General features: G+C 37.4%; 1 protein-coding gene across 1 annotated transcript in view; it reads left to right on the top strand.

Moving 5' to 3' along the window:
- Positions 1–22118, top strand: part of SEC63 (SEC63 protein translocation regulator) — a 46419-nt gene extending 24301 nt beyond the window's left edge. The window contains exons 9-21 of the mRNA XM_088538378.1: positions 946–1040; positions 3219–3351; positions 4570–4662; positions 7915–8069; positions 10263–10410; positions 12015–12097; positions 13476–13535; positions 13744–13902; positions 14597–14755; positions 15677–15778; positions 20137–20235; positions 21099–21203; positions 21701–22118. Coding sequence (XP_088394504.1) covers positions 946–1040; positions 3219–3351; positions 4570–4662; positions 7915–8069; positions 10263–10410; positions 12015–12097; positions 13476–13535; positions 13744–13902; positions 14597–14755; positions 15677–15778; positions 20137–20235; positions 21099–21203; positions 21701–21844 — 1535 coding nt within the window. The 3' untranslated portion in view covers positions 21845–22118. The remainder of the gene's footprint in view (positions 1–945; positions 1041–3218; positions 3352–4569; positions 4663–7914; positions 8070–10262; positions 10411–12014; positions 12098–13475; positions 13536–13743; positions 13903–14596; positions 14756–15676; positions 15779–20136; positions 20236–21098; positions 21204–21700) is intronic.
- The last annotated feature ends 2892 nt before the right edge of the window (positions 22119–25010 follow it).

The raw sequence follows: 25010 nt of genomic DNA, 5'->3' as shown, positions 1-25010 counted from the left end.
TTTATTTTTTTCCTTGGATTTTTTTTCTCTCTTCCCTTTTCCTCTAAACATCTAGCTGTGAAGGAGTAAAAGGGAGAGTTGGTGGAACTTTTTGAGAAGTTGAGGTAGATCATGGTAAAACCTTCCTCCTTGCTTCATACTTGGAGTCATTAAGAGATTATTTCATCTTAAATCTGGCTCAGAATCCTAAATTTGAGACTTGTCTCTCCTACAGATTGGTAAAAGTTAAGCCCAATTTTAGTTGGCTTTATTTAAGGCTTAAAATCCTCAGGAAGTCCTAGAGTCAGAGGCAAGTCAGGTTGTTCATGAGAGCTATTGTGCAGTCTGAACGCGAGCCACGATTGAGGTGCCTTAGACAACTCACGTGTTGATCCGGGGAGGACTGGGCTGCTTTCTTGATTCCACAGTGTTGAGGTACCAGTGCCAAAACCTGAGGCTTCTGTCTGGACAAGTCATAAAATATGAATGTAACCAAACTGGCCTAGGGAAATGATGAGACTTGTTCTAGATGTTTTCTTAGCTTTCGAAGCAAACATGCTCTTAAAACTTCTTTTCCTTACGATCCACAGTTGCGTGGCAAACAGTAGGAAAGTACTTCATGGAACTTTTCAGTGTGCCCCATTCAGAGTAAATGAATAACCGAGAACAGAAATGAAAATTGACACTCAGGGAGCTGCGTAGGTGGAATTTACTGAGCTCTGCAAGCACACAAAATACCTTTGTCTTTCTCAGAAATGCACTTGCTCAAAAATCTTCTGTCAAGAATTGGTTTATGCCACTTCTGCAGTGTAGCAGTAGTGTCTGATCCTGTAAATGGAGAACAAGAATAATCATGATTGTTAGGGGAAAAAAATGGAAATAAGTTTTATGACATTTGTGAAGAAATTGCTCAGTGTCACAGTTAATTTGCTGACATTTTCTCTGTGTATCCAATTATCTTTACAGGGCTTATCATGGTTTTGGCAGGAGCATCTGAATTTGATCCTCAGTACAATAAAGATGCTACAAGCAGACCAGCAGACAACATCCAGATACCACAGGTTAGTTATTTTGAGAGAGCTCTTGTAAATAATTGACCCCTACAGGGGCAGAGGGAGAAATCGCTCCTTGTTGGCAACTGACAGGATACGAGTTCTCAAGCCATTACTTGTTGTGACAAATGCAGATATATCTTATTAAAAATATGATTTAGCAGATAGTTTTTTTTTTTTTTTCTTAGAAAATGATAAACTATATTAACTGGTTATAATGCTCAATTTAAACAGAATCAATTAGTATTTAGAGTGCTGGATTGTCCTTTTTTGTGGTGGGGAGATGTGAACTCAATGTGGAATTAAAATGTCGATCCTTCCAAATTTTGAGGATCAGTGTAAGAAGGTAATTCCTATATGATTAGTTTTCAATTCCAGCTAAAAAAATTATCAATTAAATCAGTAATATAGATCTGATTAAGTACATTAATACTGAAATCAAACTATTGTCTAATGTTTGCATTAATAATCTTTTTAACTGTTATAAAGGTTTTCATGAATGTCCGTTCCCTTGTGGTGGCCTTTTCAATTCCATTCACTCTTCCAAACAGAAATAAAATTATGCACAAAATTATTAAAATTATGACAAAATAATTATTGCTGTCATAATTTTAGTGAGGCTTATTTATCAAAAACTGACACTTAGGTTTTAAGAACTTTTAAATGCAACATGCAAAACGCTTCCCTTAGTTTTATTGTGAAATATTTTCAGTTTGCAAAGTGGAGGGATTAGTCCTCCAGATTTAAACTTTGTAATCATATAAATGCATGCTTACAATTGGATTACAAGTCCTGAATATATTCTCATGCTCTCGATATTCCCTAAGATACCTCCTTACTTGATTGTTGTCTTTACAAACTCTTCATCTCCTTGTAGATTTTAGGTGAGATTTTCATCAGGCTTTGTGCTTGGCAGCTTGGAAAGATGCCACTGATCATCATTTCTTCTCCCATGCTGTGGCAAGCATTATGCAACCTTTTTACATTTAATTATTCTTTGTTTAAAAGGCAGTCAAGCCTCCTGTAACCACATCCTATTGAAAAGCTGTTCCAGGACTCACTGTCCTAGTGGTTAAGAACCTTGTCTGTGGCCAATTTATATATGTGTTTTTGCCATCATTACTCTTGAGTTTAACTAAGTCGTCTTGTGTATCCTTCAGGCATTCATAGACAGGAGAAATAGCCTGTTTGTTTTCTTTTCGTCTTCAATTTGCTGAATTAGGAAAGCTATTGTCTTTTAATCCCCTCTTTCCTGAAAGACTCTTAATTTCCCTCATCCTGCTATGCTCTGGGTCCTGCTCCCAGCTGATATTGGCTGGAGCTGTTCACAGTATCCTGCGTTAAGTCTCAGAAGTGACATGGGCTATGGCACTACTACTCCTTTACTGTTTCAGACAGGAATGTCTAGTGTAATGTTTGGCTTAGGATAGCTGGTGTAGGATCACTAAGTCTTCCAGATTTCTCCTGTCTTAAACCTCTCTATTTTCCATCTAAGAAGATTCCATCCTCAATCAGCAATTCTTATTAGCACACAGCTGCATGGCCCTGTATTTTATACTATCAGATTTTTGATTCATTTCTAAATCTCCAGTCCAGTTAGTTTATCCTGCTTTTTCAGCCATGGTCATTGTTCTCTGCTTTTATTTCACTGTTTTATCATAAACCCAATACCAATACTTCTTAAATTTATTTATTTATTTATTTTAGAAAACATAGGTCATCTTCAGTGAAGAACACTATTCATTAAAAAAAAAAAAAAAGTATCCTTTTGCCTCCTAGAGGTTTCTATCCACCTTCTTTCTGTGACAGATTAAACTATTTCTAAGGAAGCTGGCTGGGTCTTAGATGGGAACATCTCAAGGTGCTGCTGTAGCTAGTTTATATTGAGTTTAATGTAAATATCTTAGAAATATGCCTGAATTTAGTAAACTGTGGCAATTTCTAAACTATTTCCTTCTTGATATAAAGTTACTCAATGCTCACTGAAGGTAAGTTTCAAGTTTCTTATACTCAAATTTCAGATCTTTACTTTTTCCCCCCTTCTTTGCAATAAGGCACTTAACCCACTTTCAAAAGTTGTCTGTAAAAAAAAAAAAAAAGCCATTATGTTCATCTATAGGTTCATCTGTGTTTTATACATATTTGTGGCACCAAAGTAGCCATTTGTGTTTAACTATTTTATTTTAGCTAATCAGAGAAATTGGTGGCATAAATTTAAAGAAGAATGAGCCTCCACTTACCTGCCCTTACAGCCTGAAAGCCAGAGTTCTGTTGTTGACTCATCTTGCCAGAATGAAAGTGCCCGAGACTCTTGAAGAAGGTAATGGCTTCTCTACTCATCAGATGTTATTAGCAATGAAGCAGCGAGTTGCATGCCGCCGCGTTCATAAATGTAATTTTTATATGTTACAGTTGCATGGATGACTGTTCAAAAGTCTTTACGCAGTGCATTTAGTTTTTCAATTTGAATGACTCTTCAAAAGCAATTAGTTAGCATTTTTTATTTTCTTTATAGCCTTACAGTAATAATGTTCTGCTTTTTAATGCATTTGGCTGCAAATGTGATTTCAACCATAATGTGTCTTTAGTTAGTAATAGAATGAAAAGCTAAATGTTTCAAAGTGAAATATACCCACTTTTCAGAGAAATCCAAGATGAGCATTCAGTTGCTCTCTATAGCATCCTTATTCATTGTGGTTTTTTTGAGGATTATTGCCCCACTATGTATAGCAAGGGAGATGAGATTAAAATCTGAATTACAAATGATCTACATATGAAAAATTCAACTATGAAAAATTGAAACGCATACCGTGTATACAAAGTGACATGCTTCTGAATGTAGGTTTTAGTTTTCATCTGCAAAAGTAATGGTTTCTTAGCCTGACCAGCAAATGTTGGTTTGCAGGGTTCTGTGTTTTAATGTAAATAAGGGGGGGTGGGGGAAAGAGAAAAAACAAAACAAAACAAAAAAACAAAGAAAAAATCCCCCACTCTTTTTTAAAGAGTGGTCCCTGAATGTTCAGTGAAAACCCCTCCTCTTCGTTTCTTCCTTACAATCCCTGCTGCTTATACTTGCAGCTTCACAGATGAATTTTCCAAATTAGATGATGGTCTACAAATCTTTCCCCCTCCTCTTTTGGTGGTTTACTTTTCAGTTGAAGGATGATGTTTTGTTTTGAGTTAAAGTCTGCTGGATGAAGGCAGGTGCTTACTTAAACCACTGTGTCAACATAGAGACAGACAGCATAGAGATATGCCACTCTTCTGCTTTTTCTTTTGGACTGTTACAGCATGTATTTCTTCATTTGCTGTTTTGGCTGTTTGGTGTTTCTGAGATTTGTTTTCTCTCCTACCCTGGCCCTTCCTGTTCTGTTAAGGAATGCTATGGATGAATGTGCCAATGCAAATAGAATAAATGGTGTTTTTAGTAGTATGATAATGAATAGAAATGAAAATTGCACCGTTAAATGGCCAGTTGTGTAAACTATGCCTTTTTTGCTGGAAGTGCAATGTAATTGCAGCAAGTTATATCTTGCAGATCAACAGTTTATCCTGAAAAAGAGCCCTGCACTACTTCAAGAAATGATTAACGTGATCTGCCAGCTAATAATAATGGCTCGTAGCCGTGAAGGTAAGTAAGGAAATCATTCTTCATTGTACCACTTCCTAAAGACTGTTTGGTTCTTGTGGGGAAACTTATCTGTAATATTTAGAAAACACTAAATGCTCTGTTACTGCTGCAGTGAGGGAGCTTTCCATTTTGACAAATGAACTGCTGCTGCTGCCAAGCCCCACTCTGAAATCTTCAGCATCTGCATTCAGCTTGTAAATTTTGCAATTAAGATTCTCTTTAAATGTTACTGAAAAACATTTTTTGTTTGCTTTAAGAGCTGGTCTATTTTAGTAACAAAACACTCTGTATATGGCTCATCAATGCCAGTGATCTTTATATTCATCTGTCTCTTCACAGATAAATGTGTGCCTTTTCAACCTTTCTTTCTTTCCTGAAAGAAGTCCCGCCATCTCTCTCTCTTTTTTTTTTGCCTTTTTCTTTTCCTCATTGCTTCTTTCTGATTTTAGCATAGCTTGTATCTTTACATTTTTAGTTCATATACCATCCAACCTGCTGTGTAGGTTTTGTTTTTAATGGCAGGTGTTTTGTCATAGCTGCTGTAAAAATCACAATTCAAAGGTAATATTCACTATTAAAGCTTTTCTATTTTTATTATAACCAGTGAATTGATCTTACACTTTGGACCATGTGTATTCTGTGACAATTAACTAGTAGTTTATAATCATTGGTCTTAAATTATCTTGATATCTTCCTCGAGTGTGTGATGCCCTGGCAAGTAATGTGTTTCTTGTTTAGAGCGTAGATTATGTTCTAGTAACTTTGCCTAAGCAGCTGGGCATCAACTGAGCTTTCCATGCAAAACTTTTTTTAAAAAAAATTCAGATAGGCAGTTATGGTACAATGCAGAAGTTGCTTTTTGACCCAGATTTGTAACAGTCCCTCACAAGCAGATGCTACTTGGGTTTTTTTCTGTGATAGTGTACTTTAATGCCATACACTTTTGGTGGCTCGATATGTTGCACAATTAAACCCATGAAACTTGGCCAAAGGTCTTGCCCACTCTGTCAAGCAGAGCCATCAGAATATGTGCAGTCACGATATCATTTTTATGGCGGGAGCCACGTGGGTATTATTAAAAACTCTAATGTCTCCCTTCAGCTGTATTCAATGGGTTTATTTATGACGGTATTTTAGGGAAGTTGCCACCAGATAAAAAGACCTATGTTGTTTTCAAGAAATGAAGTTCATATTCTCCTGCTTTGTTAATGTATGTATTCTTCACTAACAGATGGATGAGTCAGTGCTTTAAGAAAGAGAATAACCTTCATCCTGCAAAGTGCTCTCTTGTTTCAAAGGCCTAGATAAATTCTTATGAAGGCCAGTTTGTCAGAGAAGGGTTATAGCACTACAAACCAGGTTAAGAAAAGAACTGCCTTTAATGCAAAAAAAAAAAAAAATACTGCAAAACCTGTGTAGCAGACAATAAAAACATGGGGAGGCAGAAAACAGGCTGAAAGCAAGCTTCGTGCTGTTCAGTGTTTTTTAATTTGATATCGCTTTGGTCAGGTGCAGCCTATAGCCTGTCTGCCTTCTGATCCAGATAGAGATAAATCTGCTTTATCCAGATCTGTATTTGCCTTAATACTGTTGTAAGCTTGATCAGACAACCCTTCCACAGTGCGCATATTCCGTCTGACTATAGAGATACCTGAGTGTCCCAGTTTCAGATATGCCTGTACCAGTTAATCTATACCAAATAAACACATGCACACACGTGTATATTAAAAAAATCTAGAGAGAATTTTACTTTTGTGTGCATGCATATGTATGTACACACACACACGGCAGATATACCAGTGGATGTAATGGCAGTTCATTGTTTCTGAGGTTTTTTTTTTTTTTTTTTTTCCCCTTAGATAAAATGTCAGGCTTTATAAATTATAGGCGCTTTCTATAATTCTTGTTTAAAATTACCTTCACTACTTTCATGTGCAATCTATCAGTCCCGAAAAATGTTTAAGTAGCTTAAATCCTTCTAGCATCTCAAGAGGATTTAACTCATTTTTATCTTCTGCCAGAAAGTGTATATAGAATAACTTGAACAGTACAGACACGAAACTTACAGGAAGAGTAATAGTCTGAGCTGCTGTTCCTTTCTGAAGTGATTTTTGAAGAGTCAAAGTTTTAAACAGAGTTTTGAAAAGTTAATTAAAATGGACAGTAGTAGTCTAAGTTAAATGGTGCTATGTAGAAACATGCATGCTTTGATTTCTCCATTCTTTGCAAGCCATGATGAGAGGTTCTCAATGACTTTTTTCCCCTTTGCTCTGTGCTGCTTAAGAATTTCTGCTTGTGCAGCTTTTAATTGCTTAAGTTTCATGGAGTGTATACCACTTCATACCTTAAGTCAGTGAAAGAAAAATACAACTTAAAGACTTGTGTTCAGGTAACATAGAAATTGATGGCATTCAAATAATGGGATAGAGAATTACAAAGGGAAGAAGACTTTGCTTAACTTAAAGTCCAGCAATTCATTTAAAAAAAAAATTTTTTTTTTTTAAAGGTAGGCCTTAGTTTTTGCACCTGTGAATCTGTGTGAACTCAAGTTTTGCGAAGAGGATAGTCTTTTGATGTTGAGCCCCTCTTTTATTATTGCTGAAATCAAACCGTATACCTTTGACATCTGCCTACACAAAGTCCCAGCTCATTTCTTGCTTCAGAACCTCCTTGCCTTTGATATTTTACAGCTATCTGATTTTTTTTTTAAATGCCAAAGCTAAGTATATTATTTATGCAATTTTCTTGCATGCTAGGGCTGCTAACCTTGTGCTTATCTCTAGAGTTATCTTACAACTCTTTTGAACCTCAGGAAAAATGTCTTGTGTTAGAAAAGATAAATAGTTAGGGTTATAAAATAGATCTAAATGCATGTTGTATATGATACTGTAATAAACAATTTTAAAACAAGCCGTTGCTAATACTGTTTTTTGAATGAATTTAGCAGAAGTCATGATGTTGTTGTCTGTAATCACTCTCATGGATACCTTGTGCCCTTGTTCCCCAAGACACTGTTGGAGGGAACTCCTGCCCTTTCAGCTGCGATGCCCTGTCTTGAGCTGGGTGGGAGTCTCTGCCCAGCCGTTACTGCAGCCCTACCTGTGCAATTTACGTATTCATCATTTTGCAATCCATCTTTCTTCTGTTTATTTGACTAAGAATACACTAGTCTGTAACACAACTATCCCTTGTAAAAAAGCGTTAATAGGGGAAAAAATAACAAAAGCTGTTTTCTGTTTCATTCTCCCCAAGAAAGGGAGTTCCGTGCTCCATCTTTGGGCTCTTTGGAAAATTGCATGAAGCTTTCCCAGATGACTGTCCAAGGACTGCAGCAGTTCAAGTCTCCCCTTTTGCAACTGCCACACATTGAAGAGGACAATCTTAGGCGGGTCTCCAATCATAAAAAGGTATAGAACTACAAATAATGCAAAAAGAAAAGGGGGAAAAAAAACAAATTAACAATGACAACAACAAAACAGAGTTATTCAGGAATTCAGTGCAATACCTCCTAGATCTGTGTGTTTTTTGTTTCTTTGAAGTCCATCCCTGCTAGGAGGTGGGTATTAGGATCAAAGATCTCATAGCTGTGAGAGAGGTATCTTGGATTAAAAAAGAAAAACTAGCTCCTGATTAATCTGGCTTTTTTCTGAGTAGTTTGGGAGAAGATACATTTCAACATTAGCACAGAAGAGTTCATAAAAGCAGACATTGTATTGGTTATATCGATTACTGTGTTAAATATTTAAAGTTTTGTAGTTCTGTATGTGCAAAAGGAGATGGGAGGAAAAAGCCATTGCAAAGTAGCTGGGTAAGCAGTGATTTTTGTGGAGTTTAAGGTCAAAAAAGTCCATGAGGTTATGTAGTCTGACTACTTGCATATACTACTTTACTACTCTTGCACTGAAAACTGCCTTATGCAAGCCTTGAAGGTTGGTTCTTTGACTGTAGTACATCTTCTAGGAATGCCTGAATTAGAAGAGAAAAAAAGTCATTATCTTCTAGAAGCAATGGTTTTAGATTTGTTTCTGCATCAGTATACAACCTTTTATATGTTAGTTTATGCGATGCATATGTTAGCAGATTATAAAGCTAACATAAAGATATATCCGAGCATATAAACATACATATGTAAAATATGAGCTAATATATAATGCTCATCCTAGAACCATCTCTAGGCATGTGAAGGAAAAGAAAGTGATCAGGAGGGAGTAATCATGGATTCACCAAGGGGAAGCCATATTTCACAAACCTGATATCCAGTCATCCCATCGTAGAAGGCTGAGTGGATGAAGGGAGAGCCGTGGGTGTTGTCTATCTTGACTTCCACATGGCTTTCGACACTGTCTCCCACAGCATCCTCATGGGGAAGCTCAGGAAGTGCAGGTTAGATGAGTGGAGAGTGGGGTGGATTGAGAACTGGATGAATGGCAGAGGTCAGAGGGTTGTGATAAATGGGGCTGAGTCTAGTTTGAGGCCTGTGGCCAGTGGTGTCCACAGGGATCAATACTAGGCCTGATACTGTTCAACTTGTTCATCAATGACTTGGACGAGGGGACAGAGTGCACCTTGAGCGAGTTTGTGGACAATACCAAACTGGGAGGAGTGGCCAACAGTCCCGACGGCTGTGCTGCTATTCAGAGGGACCTAGACAGGTTGGAGAGTTGGGCAGAGAGGAAACTCATGAGGTTCGACAAGGACAAGTGCAGGGTCCTGCACCTGGGCAGGAATAACCCCAGGCACCAGGACAGGTTATGGGTTGACCTGCTGGAAAGCAGCTCTGCTGAGAGGGATTCGGGAGTCCTGGTTGACAACAAGTTAACCATGAGTCAGCAATGTGCCCTCGTGGCCAAGAAGGCCGATGGGATGCTGGCCTGCATCAGGAGGAGTGTTGCCAGCAGGTCAAGGAGGGGATCCTCCCCCTCTGCTCTGGTGAGGCCGCATCTGGAGTATTGGATGCAATTCTGGGTTCCCCAGTACAAGAGGGACATGGAGCTTCTAGAGAGAGTCCAGCGGAGAGCCACGAAGATGATTAAGGGGCTGGAGCATCTATCGTATGAGGAAAGACTAAGCGAGCTGGGCCTGTTTAGTCTGGAGTAAATTAACAGGCTGCCCAGAGAGGTTGCGGAGTCTCCTTCTTTGGAGATATTCAAAAGCTGCCTGGATGCACCCTGTGCTACGAGCTCTAGGTGTCCCTGCTGGAGCAGGGGGCTTGGACTAGATGATCTCTAGAGGTCCCTTCCAACCTCAACCATTCTGTGATTCTGAGAAATCTCAATGCACTGAATTTGTCTAGGTAAATGAAGAACACAGTAGGATTTCTTGGCTTGGATTTCTGATCTGGAGTAACTGTTTTCTAATGATTTTTTTTTTTTAATTTTTAATGTGACAACATTGGTAGATTTGAATGAAACTTCTTTGTTTTCCTATTTGTTAAATATGTGCTTGCTAGCTTTTTAAAGTGTGTTGTTTTTTAATAAGAATAAATCAGATGGCCTATATGTCTTTGTGTTGTGGGAACACAGTTGATACATTAATATGAATTTGTTTTGTGGACTGTGTTCTCTGCTATCATGTGACTTCCTTTTTCTTTTTTATTTCAGTACAAAATCAAAAGTATTCAGGATTTGGTGAGTTTGAAAGGTTCTGATCGTCGTAATTTGCTGCATTTCCTAGAAGATAAGAAATATGATGAAGTTATGGCTGTCCTTGGTAGTTTTCCATATGTCACTATGGATATAAAACCACAGGGTGAGTGGGAGGTCTTTTGCTCTGTATATGTCATTCTTCTGACATTTTGATAGTCTGTTGGCAGTAATCTTTTGGAGGACTCTGAAACACAACTCACTGTTACTTGTGACCTGGAAATGACAGACTTTTCTGAGTGGCAGCCTCTCGTACATCAGATTTATATCTCAGAAGATAAAGTACATTAAAATATTTTACAGATTCCCAGTCCAGCAGCTGTTTCTTCTAGAATAGCTTTTCTGGTAATTCTGGTTGAAATACTACTTGTATTAGCTGTATTAAAAATGTGGTAATTCCAGAATTTATGCTTGTGCTTACTCCAAAATGGAGAGTTCATTTTGAGATGTTTTGAATTGGAGACCCCGATGACTAAATATCCATGGAAATCTCTGTATGGTTTGTACAGTTTTCGTATATGGTAGAGTCTGTCTAAGCTGTGCTTAGCTAGTTGGTCTACACTGTTTCAATGAGTATGCAGTCCTCTGCATCTCTGGAGATGATATACTACTGTGCAGTTCATTTTAGTGGGAAGTGAATTCGTTCTTCAGTCTCCTTTTCTATGAAAGATTAGTGTTAGTCGATTTGAAAGGTGGTTCTGATATTTATTTTTTGTGTTTTGCTATTATTGTAGTGACAATGGTCAAATACAACATCTGATATATGCTATTTGGATTGCCTAACTTATGCATTGGTGTGTCTAGTCCTCTATATACGTGTGAAGAAGCAGCAAGTGTCTGTTAAATGTAATATTTGTAAATGTGTCTACGCTTTAAAAAACAAAAGAAATCTTGTTGTATCATACCGTAGAGAGCAGTCCTGTTACTTAGTCTGCTTCAAATACAGTCTTTGAGAACCTTCTCATAGTTTGGCAGCAGCCCCTTTCTGTCTGCAGTCTTAATTTGCCTTGAAGTTTTACTGAGAGGTAATATGGAGCATTAAACAATATGCTTTTCTGTTATATAAAATATATATGTGAAACTAGTAAATAGCAAAACTGCTTCTTGAGAAACAGTTTTCCATACTCAGATATAACCCTTTTCCTTTCCATTTGGGACATTATTCCATTCACAGACTGGAGATAAAACTGCTCAGTGGCCTTCCTATGGGTTTTATATTTGATGTTTTAGATAAAGTAATCATTGCTGTTCTTTTATTCTCCTTTTTCTTCTACTTAAAAAAAAAATTACATGTGTGATTGTTAATATGGCATTGAAACTGAGTTGTTAATCATCTGAAAGTCAGGAAAATCGATTCCCTGAACAAATATAAAAATGCTCCTCTAGTCGTATGTGGTATTTTATGTTACTAAAGTTTTATGCTTTAATATATATAATGCACAATGTTATGGAATTATGGTTCCCCTATCAGTCATAACTTTGAATTCAGTAACTTTCATGCAATTAAAATTGCTTTACCATCATTTGCTGGATTGCCAATTCTCACCCTCAAATATCTTTGACATTAAGAGACTTGTCAAATAATATTTTGAGATTTTTTCTGTTTAAAAATTCTTGATTTTTTATGCTTGTATTTGGACAGAAACAATATTTAATGGAAAAAAAGCCTCATAAAGTTTAATAGATGTATTGATTTTCTTTTTACATTAGTTTTGGATGATGAAGACAGCAACAATATTACAGTAGGTTCACTTGTCACTGTTCTGGTCACACTGACAAGACAGACCATGGCGGTAAGTATTACTAATTCTTGTACTAATTGGGGTAACTACAGCTATATGTTAATAAATATGCATTTTTTTCCTTCTGAAGCTAATTTAATGTTTTGTAAATGTAATGAAGTTTCTGAATAGAGCATTTCTGCTCTTGAATTCTGTCTTACATTTCTGGCTTCTGAATGAGAAACACTTATTTTCGGGGGGTTGCTTCACAATTCCATCTGACCCATTGCAATTGTGTAGGGAATGGTGTAAGGATATGACAACTGGTTCTTCCAAGTGATTTGTGAATAGTAGGGGAGGAGACATTCAGAAATTTATTTTTTGAACTGGAATAAATTATTCACTGAAGTCCTTAGGATAATGCTTTTAAGTAACTTAATTTCTTGTGGGCTCATAAGGAGGCAAAGCCATTTAATTTGAACACTTTCTGGAAAAGAAAATCCATCAGAGTGTAGAATATATGTAGCATGGTATAAAGGCAGTACACCTGTGCTATATGAAGCAAGTAGCCTGTTTGCTGAATGAGTGGCGACATGGCATAACCAAAGTAATGCTCTGATATAGTAGTTAAACATCTGACTTGGGCATAGGGTAAAAGGGAGTAATGACTTTTTCTAAACAAGTAAGTTAATGCACAGAAAATAAATGAACTTTTTTCCTAACTAAGCCTGCAGTACAAATTATTACATTCAGATAATTGTTTAGGTAAACTGGAAGCCTGGATTATGCCTCAGGGCACACGGGGGTGAGTTTCTTGGTGAGGATCAGACTCCACACTGAAACCAGTTCTGCAGAGAGTAGTTTGTGTTCAACTGTATGTGTTCATACAGTGGGATGTCTGGAGGTGAGAACATGATCGTGATGGGAACCCTGGTTGCTGGAGGAAGCAATTAAAAGCATAATGACACACTGTGCTAGACCTTAAATACGAAGGGTTCTGAAAACTGAGCAAATGAGCTGTACTTAGATATTAGCTAAAAGGTTTGACAATATATCAAAAACTCATTTAAGATGCTTTCTTTTATAAAGAGCTTCTATGACTTTTTTTTTTCTTTTTATTTTTTTCATGATATACATGTAGATGGTAGAGCACATCATTTTTTTCCATTTGTACAGAGATATTCTTGCCTACAGAATACTAACATTGTGTTTTGTCTGAATATTTTATATTTCTAGCTTGATGTTCTTTGTTTTGTAGCTGGAACAGGTTTTGCATTTCACTAAATGCTTGTTTTTGTGATACAGTATTTCTGTGTCCTATAAAGCAGGCAGTTTTGTGGGGAGAGGATAACTTGTTATTACCAACTTTCATTTTAATGCACAGACATTCTTTTTAACATAAAGACATTACATAAAGACATAAATATTTTTCACATTTTTCTCTAATCAGGAAGTGTTTGAAAAGGAACAGTCTATATGTGCAGCAGAAGAGCAACCAGCAGAAGATGGGGTAAGTTAAGAATTAATGTTCCTCTACTTTGGGAAGAGAACTTTCGGTTGCTAATTGCATGCTTCTTAGACATCTTTTTTTCAGAAACACCTACGAAGTCTCTCTTGAATGCTCTTTCTAACTCTGGTTCTCAGCTTAAAATGTTTAAAATGTAGTGAGAATGTCAGGAATGAAAGTAATAAATATTTTAAACGCTGCTTTCTTACAGCAAGGAGATGTCAACAAAATTAAGAGTAAAGGATGGCAGCAGAAGAATAAAGGAACCAAGAAAGCTTCAAAATCAAAGAAGAAGAAACCATTGAAAAAGAAACCTCTGCCACCTTCATTGCAGCCACCAAAACAGCAGAAGCAAAAACAAGCTAATGGGGTAGCTCATAGATTCAATGATTATTTTATGCTCAGCCTGCTGCTTTGAATCTATTTTTTATCAGTCTTGCATTTCATTGTACTGAGAACAGTAACCTTCTGTAAAGCATATCTCCTAAAATACCTTTTTTGTTTCTTTTTTAATGAATACTTTTCAGAAAAATCATGGCACAGCCTCAGTGGTGTTTCTACTGACCCATTAAAAGTTGTGCCTGACTTATTAAGGAGTTTGGTTTTATCATCTCTTTTTATTAGTTCTTGTTATGCTGTCTTCCAGTAGCTGAATTTTTTTGTACCTGTTAGAGGGAGAAAAAAATGAGATGACATTTTCTTTTGTTAAATTAAGCAACTTTAGTATCTTCTGGTTGCCTCTGAATGGCATTTTTCTCCCTTACATGTAGGTACTTTCTTATGTCCTCTCTAGTTTTTGTTTAACTTGTTTCTAATGTGACCCCAGAATCATCTGCTGTTCTGTTTGTGTTGCGGATAGTGAAGTAAAATTGCTCCCCTGCTCCTTTTAGAATGTGAGGTGAAAAGGATTAATTTCCATCATAGACACACACTGTGGCACAGAAAGTACGTAGATCAAAATAGGAAACGAGCACTATGACCTGCACTCAGGTGCTATGAATGCTGCACACTACAGTTATGCAGACAAACTAAGTTAGAGTTTTTTTTTTTCTTATCAACATTAGGAAGTAGTTGTGAAGGAAGAAGAAGAAGAAATTTCTGATAAAGGAAGTGAATCTGAAGAAGAAGAAACAAACAGGGACTCACAAAGTGAAAAAGATGATGGAAGCGACAGAGACTCCGACAGAGAACAAGATGAGAAACAAAACAAAGATGATGAAGCTGTAAGCCTTACTTTTTGTTGAAGGGTAATGTTGCCTCTGGGGTTGAGAGAAAAGGCATTTTCATCCTCTAGCATCCCCTCAGGCTGAACAACACTAAGATGAAGGAATAATATCAGTTCTCCAGAGGTTTTCAGGCCTCATTCTGGTGTGAGAACGTTGCCATTACAAGTCGTCTTTAATGAGAGCAGTGAAGGGTTTTTGCAGAATAGACAGAAACCTTAAAAGTTACAGGAGAAAAGTAGTTTAACTTCAGAGAAAGGTTTTAGTTTTTCTTTCATCCTAATTGGATTGCTAACTGCTGTAGATATTGTGAGATTGGCCTTAAAATGTATTTTTTGAACTTTACATTTTTTACATACAGTAGTTGTTGCGCACTGTAGAGTGCATACTGTAAGCATGCAGTAGTTAAACAAGCTTGTACGTGTACTTAATACAAAAGGAACTACTACCTGCTGTACTAGATTAGTCCCTAGAAATTGTGGATGAAATTGTTGTAGCTGAGAGTGAGGCAATGTGTTGGTAGTTTCTGCACCAAAGGTCTTACAGCAGAAGACTTGAAAGAGACAGGGAAACACCACTCAAGGTGGGGATGAGCTGCTAACGGCAAAATGACTGTTGAGTTTGTAATGAGGACTACTACAGCCTAGCTAGTGTTTTATAAGCAGTGCTGGAGGAGTGAATTTTGAAGAAGAATGCACAAGTCCTGCAGCTCTGTGTGTGTTTTTAAATACCTGCGTGATGGTCTATTGGTTTATTGCTGCTTGACTTTTGCTTCTAAAAGTATTTCATACTGTGCCTTCTTGTTTTATAATAAGTAGCTTAGTGCAGGAGTTTTATGTATTTTTCTTAATGGACTTTTTTTTTTCTTTTGTGTAAGAGAGGGTTTGGGGCATAGTAACTTCTAATTTTTGTCTTTGACAGGAGTGGCAAGAATTACAGCAAAGTATACAGAGAAAGGAACGAGCTCTTCTTGAAACCAAATCAAAGATAACGCATCCTGTTTACAGTCTTTTTTTTCCTGAGGTTGGTAATAGAAGGGTTGTGACATGTGAGAATTAATACTCCAAAAGTAATAGATTTTTATATACTATTACCATACATTTTAATAAAGTTTTGTTTGAGTGTAGGAAAACAGATAATGTTTTAAAAATAATAATTTCTAAAATCCCATAAAGCTTCTTCAGTTAGCTTTCCTAGAACACTTTAACTTATTGTGCCTTTTCTCCAGCACACAGGAACTTGGAAACTTTTAGTGTGTGCAATTTAAGGGTCAGTTTAACAACAGCAACGCTGAAGTTTTCTTCTGGTGACCTACTACATACACAGATTCAAAGTGAAATCTTTTACATGCAGGGAACTTTAAATCCTTTTAGAATCCTCTTCCCTTTTGTGCTTTGGAACATGAAAGCTTAGCAGTGGCTCCCATAGCGTTAAAGGTTGAACATTACTTGCTCGTGATCCAACTGCAAGCACCTGTGAGAGGGGACTGTCCTGAGCCTTCCCATGTCAACAGTAGGGACAGGAAGATTTTGGTGTCAGTTGGATCAGCAACTTGCTTTCACCTGCTGCTTGGCTTTTGGTCTTTCACATCAGGGCAGCACAGATGTGCAGCTGTGAGGCTGCAAGCATTTTCAAAGCTGCCTTTTTTTCCACATGGCTCCTCCTAAGCCAGTCATGGAACAATCTTTGCTATAGAGCATCAGGGAAAAGAGAAAGGGATGTGTGTGAGTGCTGGCTCAGTGCAGTAGGGAGGCTGAGATGTCTTTCACTGAAGTGGCCTTCTGGTGTAATAGAAACTGCTAAACAATTGGTAAGTGTCTGCAAATCCATTACAGCATTAGGATCTTGAAAAAGGTGGGTTTTTTTTCAAAGCATAGATTTTTTTTCTGAGTAAATAAGATAAGTCTTTGGAACCACATGGGAAACAGGAGGAAGGAGTATTTGGCTACAGTTTCCTTCCAAGGTTTGGAGGACTCTCTTCACTGCTGTGTGGTTAGGGAAAGACTCTAGGATCTCTTCTCCCTTATGCTACCTTCACTGACAGGAAGGGATGCAAAGCTTGTGTTTCCTCTTCTGATTTTAAAGGACTAATCAAGACAAGGAATAGGATAGTGGGGGAGGGGGGGAGTTGGTGGTGGGGGAGAAGATTCTGTGCATCTTAATTCCCTCTTTTTGCTCCCCAAGACTTCAAGTTTCTATTCTGTACACCTAATTGCACATGCAAAACTTCCCCCATTGGCCCCAGGCTTGTGCTCGTACGGTTCCTGCTGTTTTTATCCCATCCCACCATCCTTGGAAAGCAAAGTGCGTGAGGCCAAACTGTTCTGGACCTGTACAGAGATGAAGATACAATGGCAAGGTTAGGGATGGTCTGACCAATGTCTTCACTGTTTTTTGTGATTTCTTCTTCATCCCAGGAGCAAGGCAACAGATACATGAAACGCTCTTCCAGAAGACCTTACCCAAGCAGGTGCCTTGTGGCACCTACTTTTTTGCCAGATTTCCAGATTTCTCTGGGGTTCAGTTAGGGCGCCCTCCCGTCCCTCGGCACAGCCTCCAGCCGTGCAGCAGCGTAGCAGCAGCAGGTGTGTCAGTGCTCTGCTCCTGTAGGTCCTTCAGCTCACAGCACGTGTTCAAGCCTAATTCCTCCCCGGAGCAAAGGCAGCTCTTTTAGGTCAGCAGTATAAACTTGCACAGCGACTATGTGTGATGCCCAGCGCCACAGGGGTGATAACTGTTGGGGTCTGTCTCCTACTGTGCTGAGGAATCCTTCACATACTTTGCTTGTGCTTAATCTGTACCAAGGTTAAACTTCAGCTGTGTATTACTAAGCTGCTAATATATTTTGTCACAAAACTTAAATGCAGTGTTACTAGTTCAAAACAAAAAATAAGCAAAACCTACCGTGAACTGACTATTTGAACATGAGCTATTATGAGATAATACACATGTATATTATGGTTGTAAACTTCTCATCATTAATTTCCTGAAATGCAGCTGTACTTTAATACTGTAGCTGCTGCTGGAGCATGTTCAGATACAGTTGATTTGCAACATCTGAAGAACAGAACTCGTGGTGCTTTTGGGAGGGGGGAGTGTCTGTGGGAGCAGGGAGGTCATCTCTGGTTTATGGTATCGCCTGTATTGTGGCCTTTGCCTGTTCAGAGATGTGGGGTTAGAGAGAAGTGCTACAGCTGTATGAATTTTTGTATTTCTAGAACTTAGGGATGTTTTGAGTCTGGCTGAACCTACTATGCTGGTTCCCAGGAAGTAGTCCTAGCGCTGCTCCATCCTGGGTGCTTGATTACTCTGCCAATGATGTATCTTTAATCTATGCGTGATCCTAAATAACTGTCTTCAGCTCTTGCATGCATAGATCAAGAAACTGCGCAGATTGTAGTTTTGACATTTTTAGGTAGAAACTGGCCCTGGTATTCCAATTTCATGTACATGCTCATTCTCTGGCATGCCAAAGCCTGCACCCATCTGTTAAAGGGCACATTGCCCACTTGCCTCTTAGCTTGCCAGATTCTCACAGGCATAAACTTGAAATCCCACCCAATAAGAGAGGGGGGAAGATGACATGCCTGCACAGTTGTGTTTTTTTTTTTCTTTTTTCTTTTTTTTCTTTTTTTTTTTTAAAAAAAATGTTATGGCAACTTGGGGTCAGCAGCTTTACTTGCAAAGAGATTGGGTTGATAGTTTTAGAGTCCTGTTTTAAGTTGACTGTGTGAGTTCTGAGTTGGTAATTCTCGGTAACTTAACAAATAGTTATTTTAAAAGGGAGGAAGAAGTTGATTTAGCCTTTGTAATATTCTGCATTATTTGAATTTCGATTTCCAAATTGACCAACTTCTGAAGTGTTTTACAAATTGTATGTGTTACAAGCATTTACTTTCCACCTGCACAATTTGGAAGGGCTGTAGTGGTGCTGTTTAAGGTGCTAAACCTGTGTCCTGGCAGCCAGTGTACCCAGCCAGTGCTCCCAGTACAGCATTTCAAAAAACAAAAAAAGTGTCATCAGTCACCAACACAAAAACATCTCCTCATATTATTGCTAGTATAAACATATAAAAATTTACCCAGTTTAGAGCTTAACTTATGATTTTTATAAGTTGTTCTCTTTAGGGCTTCGGTTTATTGTAACCCCATCAGTTACCTGACTGTTAGGGGAAGGCAGAAGTTGTTTTGGAACAGATCAGCAATATAACATTTGCATTTTCTGGAGTGTGTAGTTTTTTCCCTGTTTTTCTCACAAGGATAAAATTACTCTTTAGGCTATTAGCTAGATACTAATATATAGTATTTCATAAATATGACTGTCCGCCTTTTTTTTATTATTATTTTCCCCGTGTGTTTTACTTCTACCTTCCTGCCGCTCTGAACTGTTCTGACTTCCTTTAGGAAAAGACATAGGTGAAGGAATGAAAACTTGATTTACAGTAGTAAACTGACTTCTTTGCACTAGACAAGTTCCTGGTTTCATTAATAAAAATGTTGCCATTTCTTTAAGATATGTACTGAAGAGTTGATTAAAAAGGAATAGTGCTTAAGTGAAAAGCAGTGGATGCTGGTGTTGGAAGAGCTACAGTCTTTCCCCATTTTCCCACTCGAGAAAGGTTGTCTTTGCTGCTGAGCTGCACTCCAGTTTTAAAAATCTGACTCCAATTACAGGGCATATTAGTGTTCCTGTGCCATGCTCCTCTATCTTTCATGCAGGGTGTCACTCCTCACTTAATTTCACTTTATTCTTTTGTGCCTTTGTTTGTTTGTTTTGTCAGCCTCAGTGGCAAAGTCTGACATTGAGACCTGTAGTGGTTTTAAAACTGTGTGTAATAAGCAGAAGTATCCTTGACGTTACTGATACCAATATTGCCTACAATTCATACTTTTTGGAAGTGAAATCTTGATTTTTCCCAAATTCAGAGTTGCAGCAGATTCCTACTTTTTTCCATATGCCCAAAAAGGAATTTTATTAGGAAGGGGGCTGGAATCATCTCTAGACAGGCCTTGCTTTATGCTTTATATGCTTTATATTAACCTTGTTATCTTTGCTGGGTTTCTGAGGCCATAATGTGTTTTTATGTGGAGTAGGTGTTGTTGCTTGTTGCTCTTGCACAAAGTTGCTCCTTAATCCCCAGTAGACACAGTTCTCCAGAATGGCTTCATATGTCAGGTAGTAACCAAGTCTGAAAATCCAGGATGTAGCCTTTGGAGACCAGCAGTTGCTTATGATAACTTGTTTCCTTTGAGTGTGCAATAGGTACACTTTACTGCATTCATACGTCACAACGAATTCTTAAAAATCTCCCATGTATATGCATTTGTAGGACCAGTGAATTTATAAAGCTTTAATATATATATGTATTTTTTTATAAAAGGAAAAACAAGAATGGTGGTGGCTGTATATTGCAGATCGGAAGGAGCAGATGCTAATATGTATGCCATATCATGTTTGTACACTAAAAGATAAAGAAGAGGTAAAGTATTCATGTTTTTCTTAGATATTACAAGACTGCACAGGCATGTCTTTTAGTATGCAAGCACATTCAATTGATTTCAGTTTTAATTTTTTCATTTTCACTTTTGAGATGGGGAACAAATTTTACTCACCTCTGATAAGTGTGTGAAAAACCTGAGTAATATGGAACTATGAAACTTGATAATAGAGAAAATAAGTTCAGAAACCTTTCAACCTTCCTTCCAGAATATGAAGCTAGTCATTTCTCTTCCTCATGTCAAGAACAGATGAAAACCAGTATTCATAAGAATAGGTCATTCTTAAAAAAATATTGTTCAAATGCATGACAAATTAAGCGCTTTTACAGGAAAAAAGTGTGTGACAAATTCATTAGCTTTGGGTTATATGAACCTTCCTGTGACTGTAATCCTTAGCTGTGTTCTCTGCTTTTTTAAAGCTGGAGAATTAATGTCTTTTGTTCTTTCAAAATAGATTTTATAATCATTTCAAACAGTAGCGTTGATTTAATATTTTTAATAGGCTGAATGCTTTAAACTGTTTGGGTTCTTCAGCTTTAGCAAGCCTAAGGGTGTAATTGTATAGTTAAAATCTAGGCATACTTTGGTCAAATTCAGAGAAAAATGTGACTGAATCTTCTTTTCACCAAAGAATCTATAGGTGTGTCTGTCTCTTTTCTGCAGGTGTTTTACTATGTAGTTATTTTCAGATAAGTGTCAGTTGTATGAAACTCAGGCTTTTAAATAAAACATATTACTTGTAGTAGTATTTATTGCCTGTTATAGTATTGTCAATTATTTGTTTTAATGTGTTACCAGAAAGGGTGTTATAGTAAGGTCTTACAGAGTGAATTCTGTTTTGTAGGTAGAGCTGAAATTCCCAGCACCAGGCAAGCCTGGAAACTATCAGTACACAGTTTATTTAAGATCGGATTCATACATGGGTTTGGACCAGATTAAACCATTGAAGGTAATGTTTAAGTGCATTATATACCTATATATTTTTTTGAAACCAACTGAATGTGGCTATTCGAATCCAAGAAACCTCTTTGTTATCTTTCAAAAATTGTGCTGTCCTAATTTTAAAGTAGCAGCAAGCACCTCCTGATGTTTACTCTTCAAGTTTTTTTTTTTTTTTTTTTGCCTCGATGTGAATTTATGCTGAATTAAATGAGGCTCATGTATGTGATGTTTTCCAGTGCCTGCAATTTTAATACTATTTTTTCCTGTCCATTTTCTGCAATATGTTTGCTCTGGCTTTTATACCTTAAGTTCTGCCATTCTGTTTCTCTGCCTTTATTCCTACATACATGTAGTTGTGAGAAAATCTCACATGCTGTGTTGCTGGAAGCTGCTGGATTTCCCTGCCACTTCTTTAGCTGTCAGTTCTGCGTGGTGATTTGTTTGTCTGTTCATTGTCTCTGACTCTTTTCCTTCTTTCTTCTTTTCCTTATTACCCAATCAAAGCTGGAAGTTCATGAAGCAAAACCAGTGCCAGAAAACCATCCACAATGGGATACAGCAATAGAAGGTGATGAGGACCAGGAAGACAGTGAGGGCTTTGAAGACAGTTTTGAGGAGGAAGAGGAAGAAGAGGAAGATGATGATTAAACAGTACTATTAATTGACTACACTATTTGCACACACTGCAAACTCTTGGTCTGACTGTGGGACTGTACAATAATCAAGAAACAGTACAGAAGCTTTGAGAAGGCTGAGTTTAATTTTTCTTTACCAATTATGAGTGCATTATGTAACTTCTCAGTGGAGGTTAAGCAAATCTGTTGCCATTGATACAACCTTGGAATATGCTTATGGCTCATGGCCGTCAAGTGCAGGATGGTGCATTTGTTTCAATTGAAAATAAAAGCTTTTTTATTATAAATGTCTGAAAGTGTGGGCTATGTATTGTCTGATCAGTTTAGGGTCCAGTTAAAATAAAAGGTACTATTAGCTAGGAGGAAATCGGGTTTTTTTTCTGCATTAGGAACTTATTTTAGAAAACACACTGGTATATTTGACATTTCAAATTTCTATTGACTCAAATAACATCAAATTTCAAATATGATTTGTTCTGTGATACTCATTTTGCTGTGATATTGCTCACATCATTCATAGCTTTAATATCTGTTTTACTTAACTTGATTATTATAAATTGTCATCATGCCCATTGCTACATTCCATATATTCTGGAGGGCTGCTTTTTTTAGGACTTGCCTTTTTATGCCCAAGATAGTCATGGAAATCACAAACTTTCTGGAATCTGCCGTAAGATACTATTAATGGCTTAAAATATTTTTAAGCTTTTATTTCATCAGGTCAGTAGCAGATCTGAGCTTTTTGATGAACTACATGTCTGAAAGCAATTTTGAGACCATGTGGTACAAAATTGGTGGCTTGTGTAGTACCTTTCTAAAAGATACATGCTGAAAACTGAAATAAATTCTTGACCTGACCCCGTCAGAAAACATTTTAAGGGTAAAATAACAACATGCAAAGAGGGCATGTTTTGTATCAATTTTGAATTCCTGTTAATAAACCAGTCAAAAATTGTTGACATTTGTAATAGTGTGCATCTCAGCATCTTTTTTTTAAGTCTCACTGTCCTGCATGGCCATAAACCAGACAGTGATTCTACTACTCCTTTTAATAAATAAATAAATAAGGGAAAAGAAGGTGAAGTTTGGGGAAGAGAGGATCATGGCTATTGGTATATTTGCATGAGTTGACAAAAGCCACAGCCAGATTCTTCTCCTTCTCAATAGAATATATAAAGGTGGTGGTTTGTAAGCTGCGTTTCAACAGCGTGGAAATAAAGACAAATGGTCTTAAAGTAGGAGCAGAGGTAGATTTTTTACTATATATTGAACTATAAAAATGCCATGCCATGAAACATGTGACTTAAAGGCATCCTGTGAAAATTGCCCAAAGCCAGAGTAGCTGTGCACTAATTTGTGACCTTGTTTATTAAAAAGGGATGACACTTTAAATGCAGATTTACAATGATATACTCTTTGTAATTGCAATAGTTGCAAATAAAATTTGAAATTGTCCTAAATGTGATTATGGTATGGTACTTTCAAAGTATTTCTGAAGTGCATATCATGCAGAACAAACTTCTGTGAAGCACAAGCTGTGTGTCAAGTGTTCAGTACTCAGGGCTAAAAACTATGTTTAAATGAAATGGCTTTTATACTTGGCACCTTTAAACTACAATTTCTATTTGCATTATACAGTAAAGAATTAAAAAAAAAGGCAGCAACAACAACACAAACTGTTACATTCCAAAAGGTTTTCAAGCTAAATATTGCAGTGACGAGAGGAATACTTGAGAGAGTCCTTAGACCCACTATTATTAATTGGGCATAAAAGGAAAGCTAAACTTGCCTTGTTCTTCCTGATCATTTTGTAGTAGTAAGCTGCTGCAATTATTAAAAGCTAGAAAATGTTTATAGTTAGGACATAAAATTGATAATAAGAGCATCAGAGAGGGGGAGGGAAGATGAAATGTTCTAATATGATTCCTAAATTTCATTATTAAAAAGCATGCTGTATGCTTGCTGAGGCTTAAATGTAGAGCAGAGCATGAATGCTTTAAAGTATTTTTTTTTCTTTAAGTCGTGTCTCTGGCTGGAATGCTGTAGTACTTAAGCATTAGGGCTGACATCTGGGCTTGCACTGAACGTACAAGCCAGCCGTATTTACTGACAAACACGGGATCTCATGTTTCAGCACATGTGAGTGTCAAGGGAACTTAGTGGAAGACACAAAGAAGGCAGTTATAAGGATACTGGGAATCTTCATGCTGTGAAGAAAGCGTGCTGATACTTTCCTAAAAGTGTTGGCCGGGGTAGTTTTGGTAGTCACTGTAAGAATGTAGGATGCCACAAAAATGGTGCTGAGGAGGTTTTTAAAAGCAAGTAATTAAAAATACTCTAGATAGATAGAATATTTTTACAAATGTTGACTGCATTATTGTGTTATTAGTTGGTGTATTGTGTGTGGTATGGTTCCTGTTTATGCCCAGTGCATGGGAACAGGCTTTTAAATAGGGGCTTGTGTACTTCCTGGAAGCTGTTCTTAAGCTATCTGTATTTATAATGATGCTTATAATAGCAAAAGAGCAGCATTTTGGTTAACATGATTCCATCCTGACTAAAACTTGCTTGAATAACAATTTGCAGTCTAGGTAAAACTTTCAACACAACAGCAAATGCAAAAGGCCTCTTGTTCCTGTGTTTCTTGCTTTTCAGCTTTGTGCCCAGTTCTTATGAAATTGTGGGCTTGAAGACTAAAAGCTGCGGAAATAAAATCTGCCCTGCTGCTGCACCCACGGTTGAGCCGCGGACAAAGCATCTTCTCGAAACACCTACCATGATCATTTGTTAAGTGTTAATAGGCTTATTTTTTTTGCATGTTCCTCCTGGTCTTTTGCTGTCCCTAACAGTAGGTGTAAGCAGAGACCTCCTAGGCAAAGTCATTTCTACACATATGTCCTTGGATGTGGCTAGAATGAGGAGTGGGGTGATGCGGGGCAACTAGCCCTGGTACTTCAGCCCCAAGGTACGTGTTGATACAGGACGTGGTACGTGAATGAACTGGGTTTAGTTCAGCTCAGTACTACTAGTCAAAATGCTGGAGAAGTCTTAAGAATGTGAAGTGTGGGTATGAGGAACAAATGGTAGTTGTGATTTTGTTTGTTTCTGTGTAAAATGATTTAACCCTCTTCCCATGCCCACCACCCTGCAAATGCAGACAGTGCATGGTAAATGTTAAA

Source organism: Tinamus guttatus, unplaced genomic scaffold (assembly GCF_059628265.1).
Source record: "Tinamus guttatus ecotype Peru unplaced genomic scaffold, ASM5962826v1 Tinamus_guttatus_pri_ptg000046l, whole genome shotgun sequence".
Lineage (NCBI taxonomy): Eukaryota > Metazoa > Chordata > Aves > Tinamiformes > Tinamidae > Tinamus > Tinamus guttatus.
Note: the sequence above shows the minus strand (reverse complement) of the source record. Positions and strands in the feature narration are given on the sequence as shown.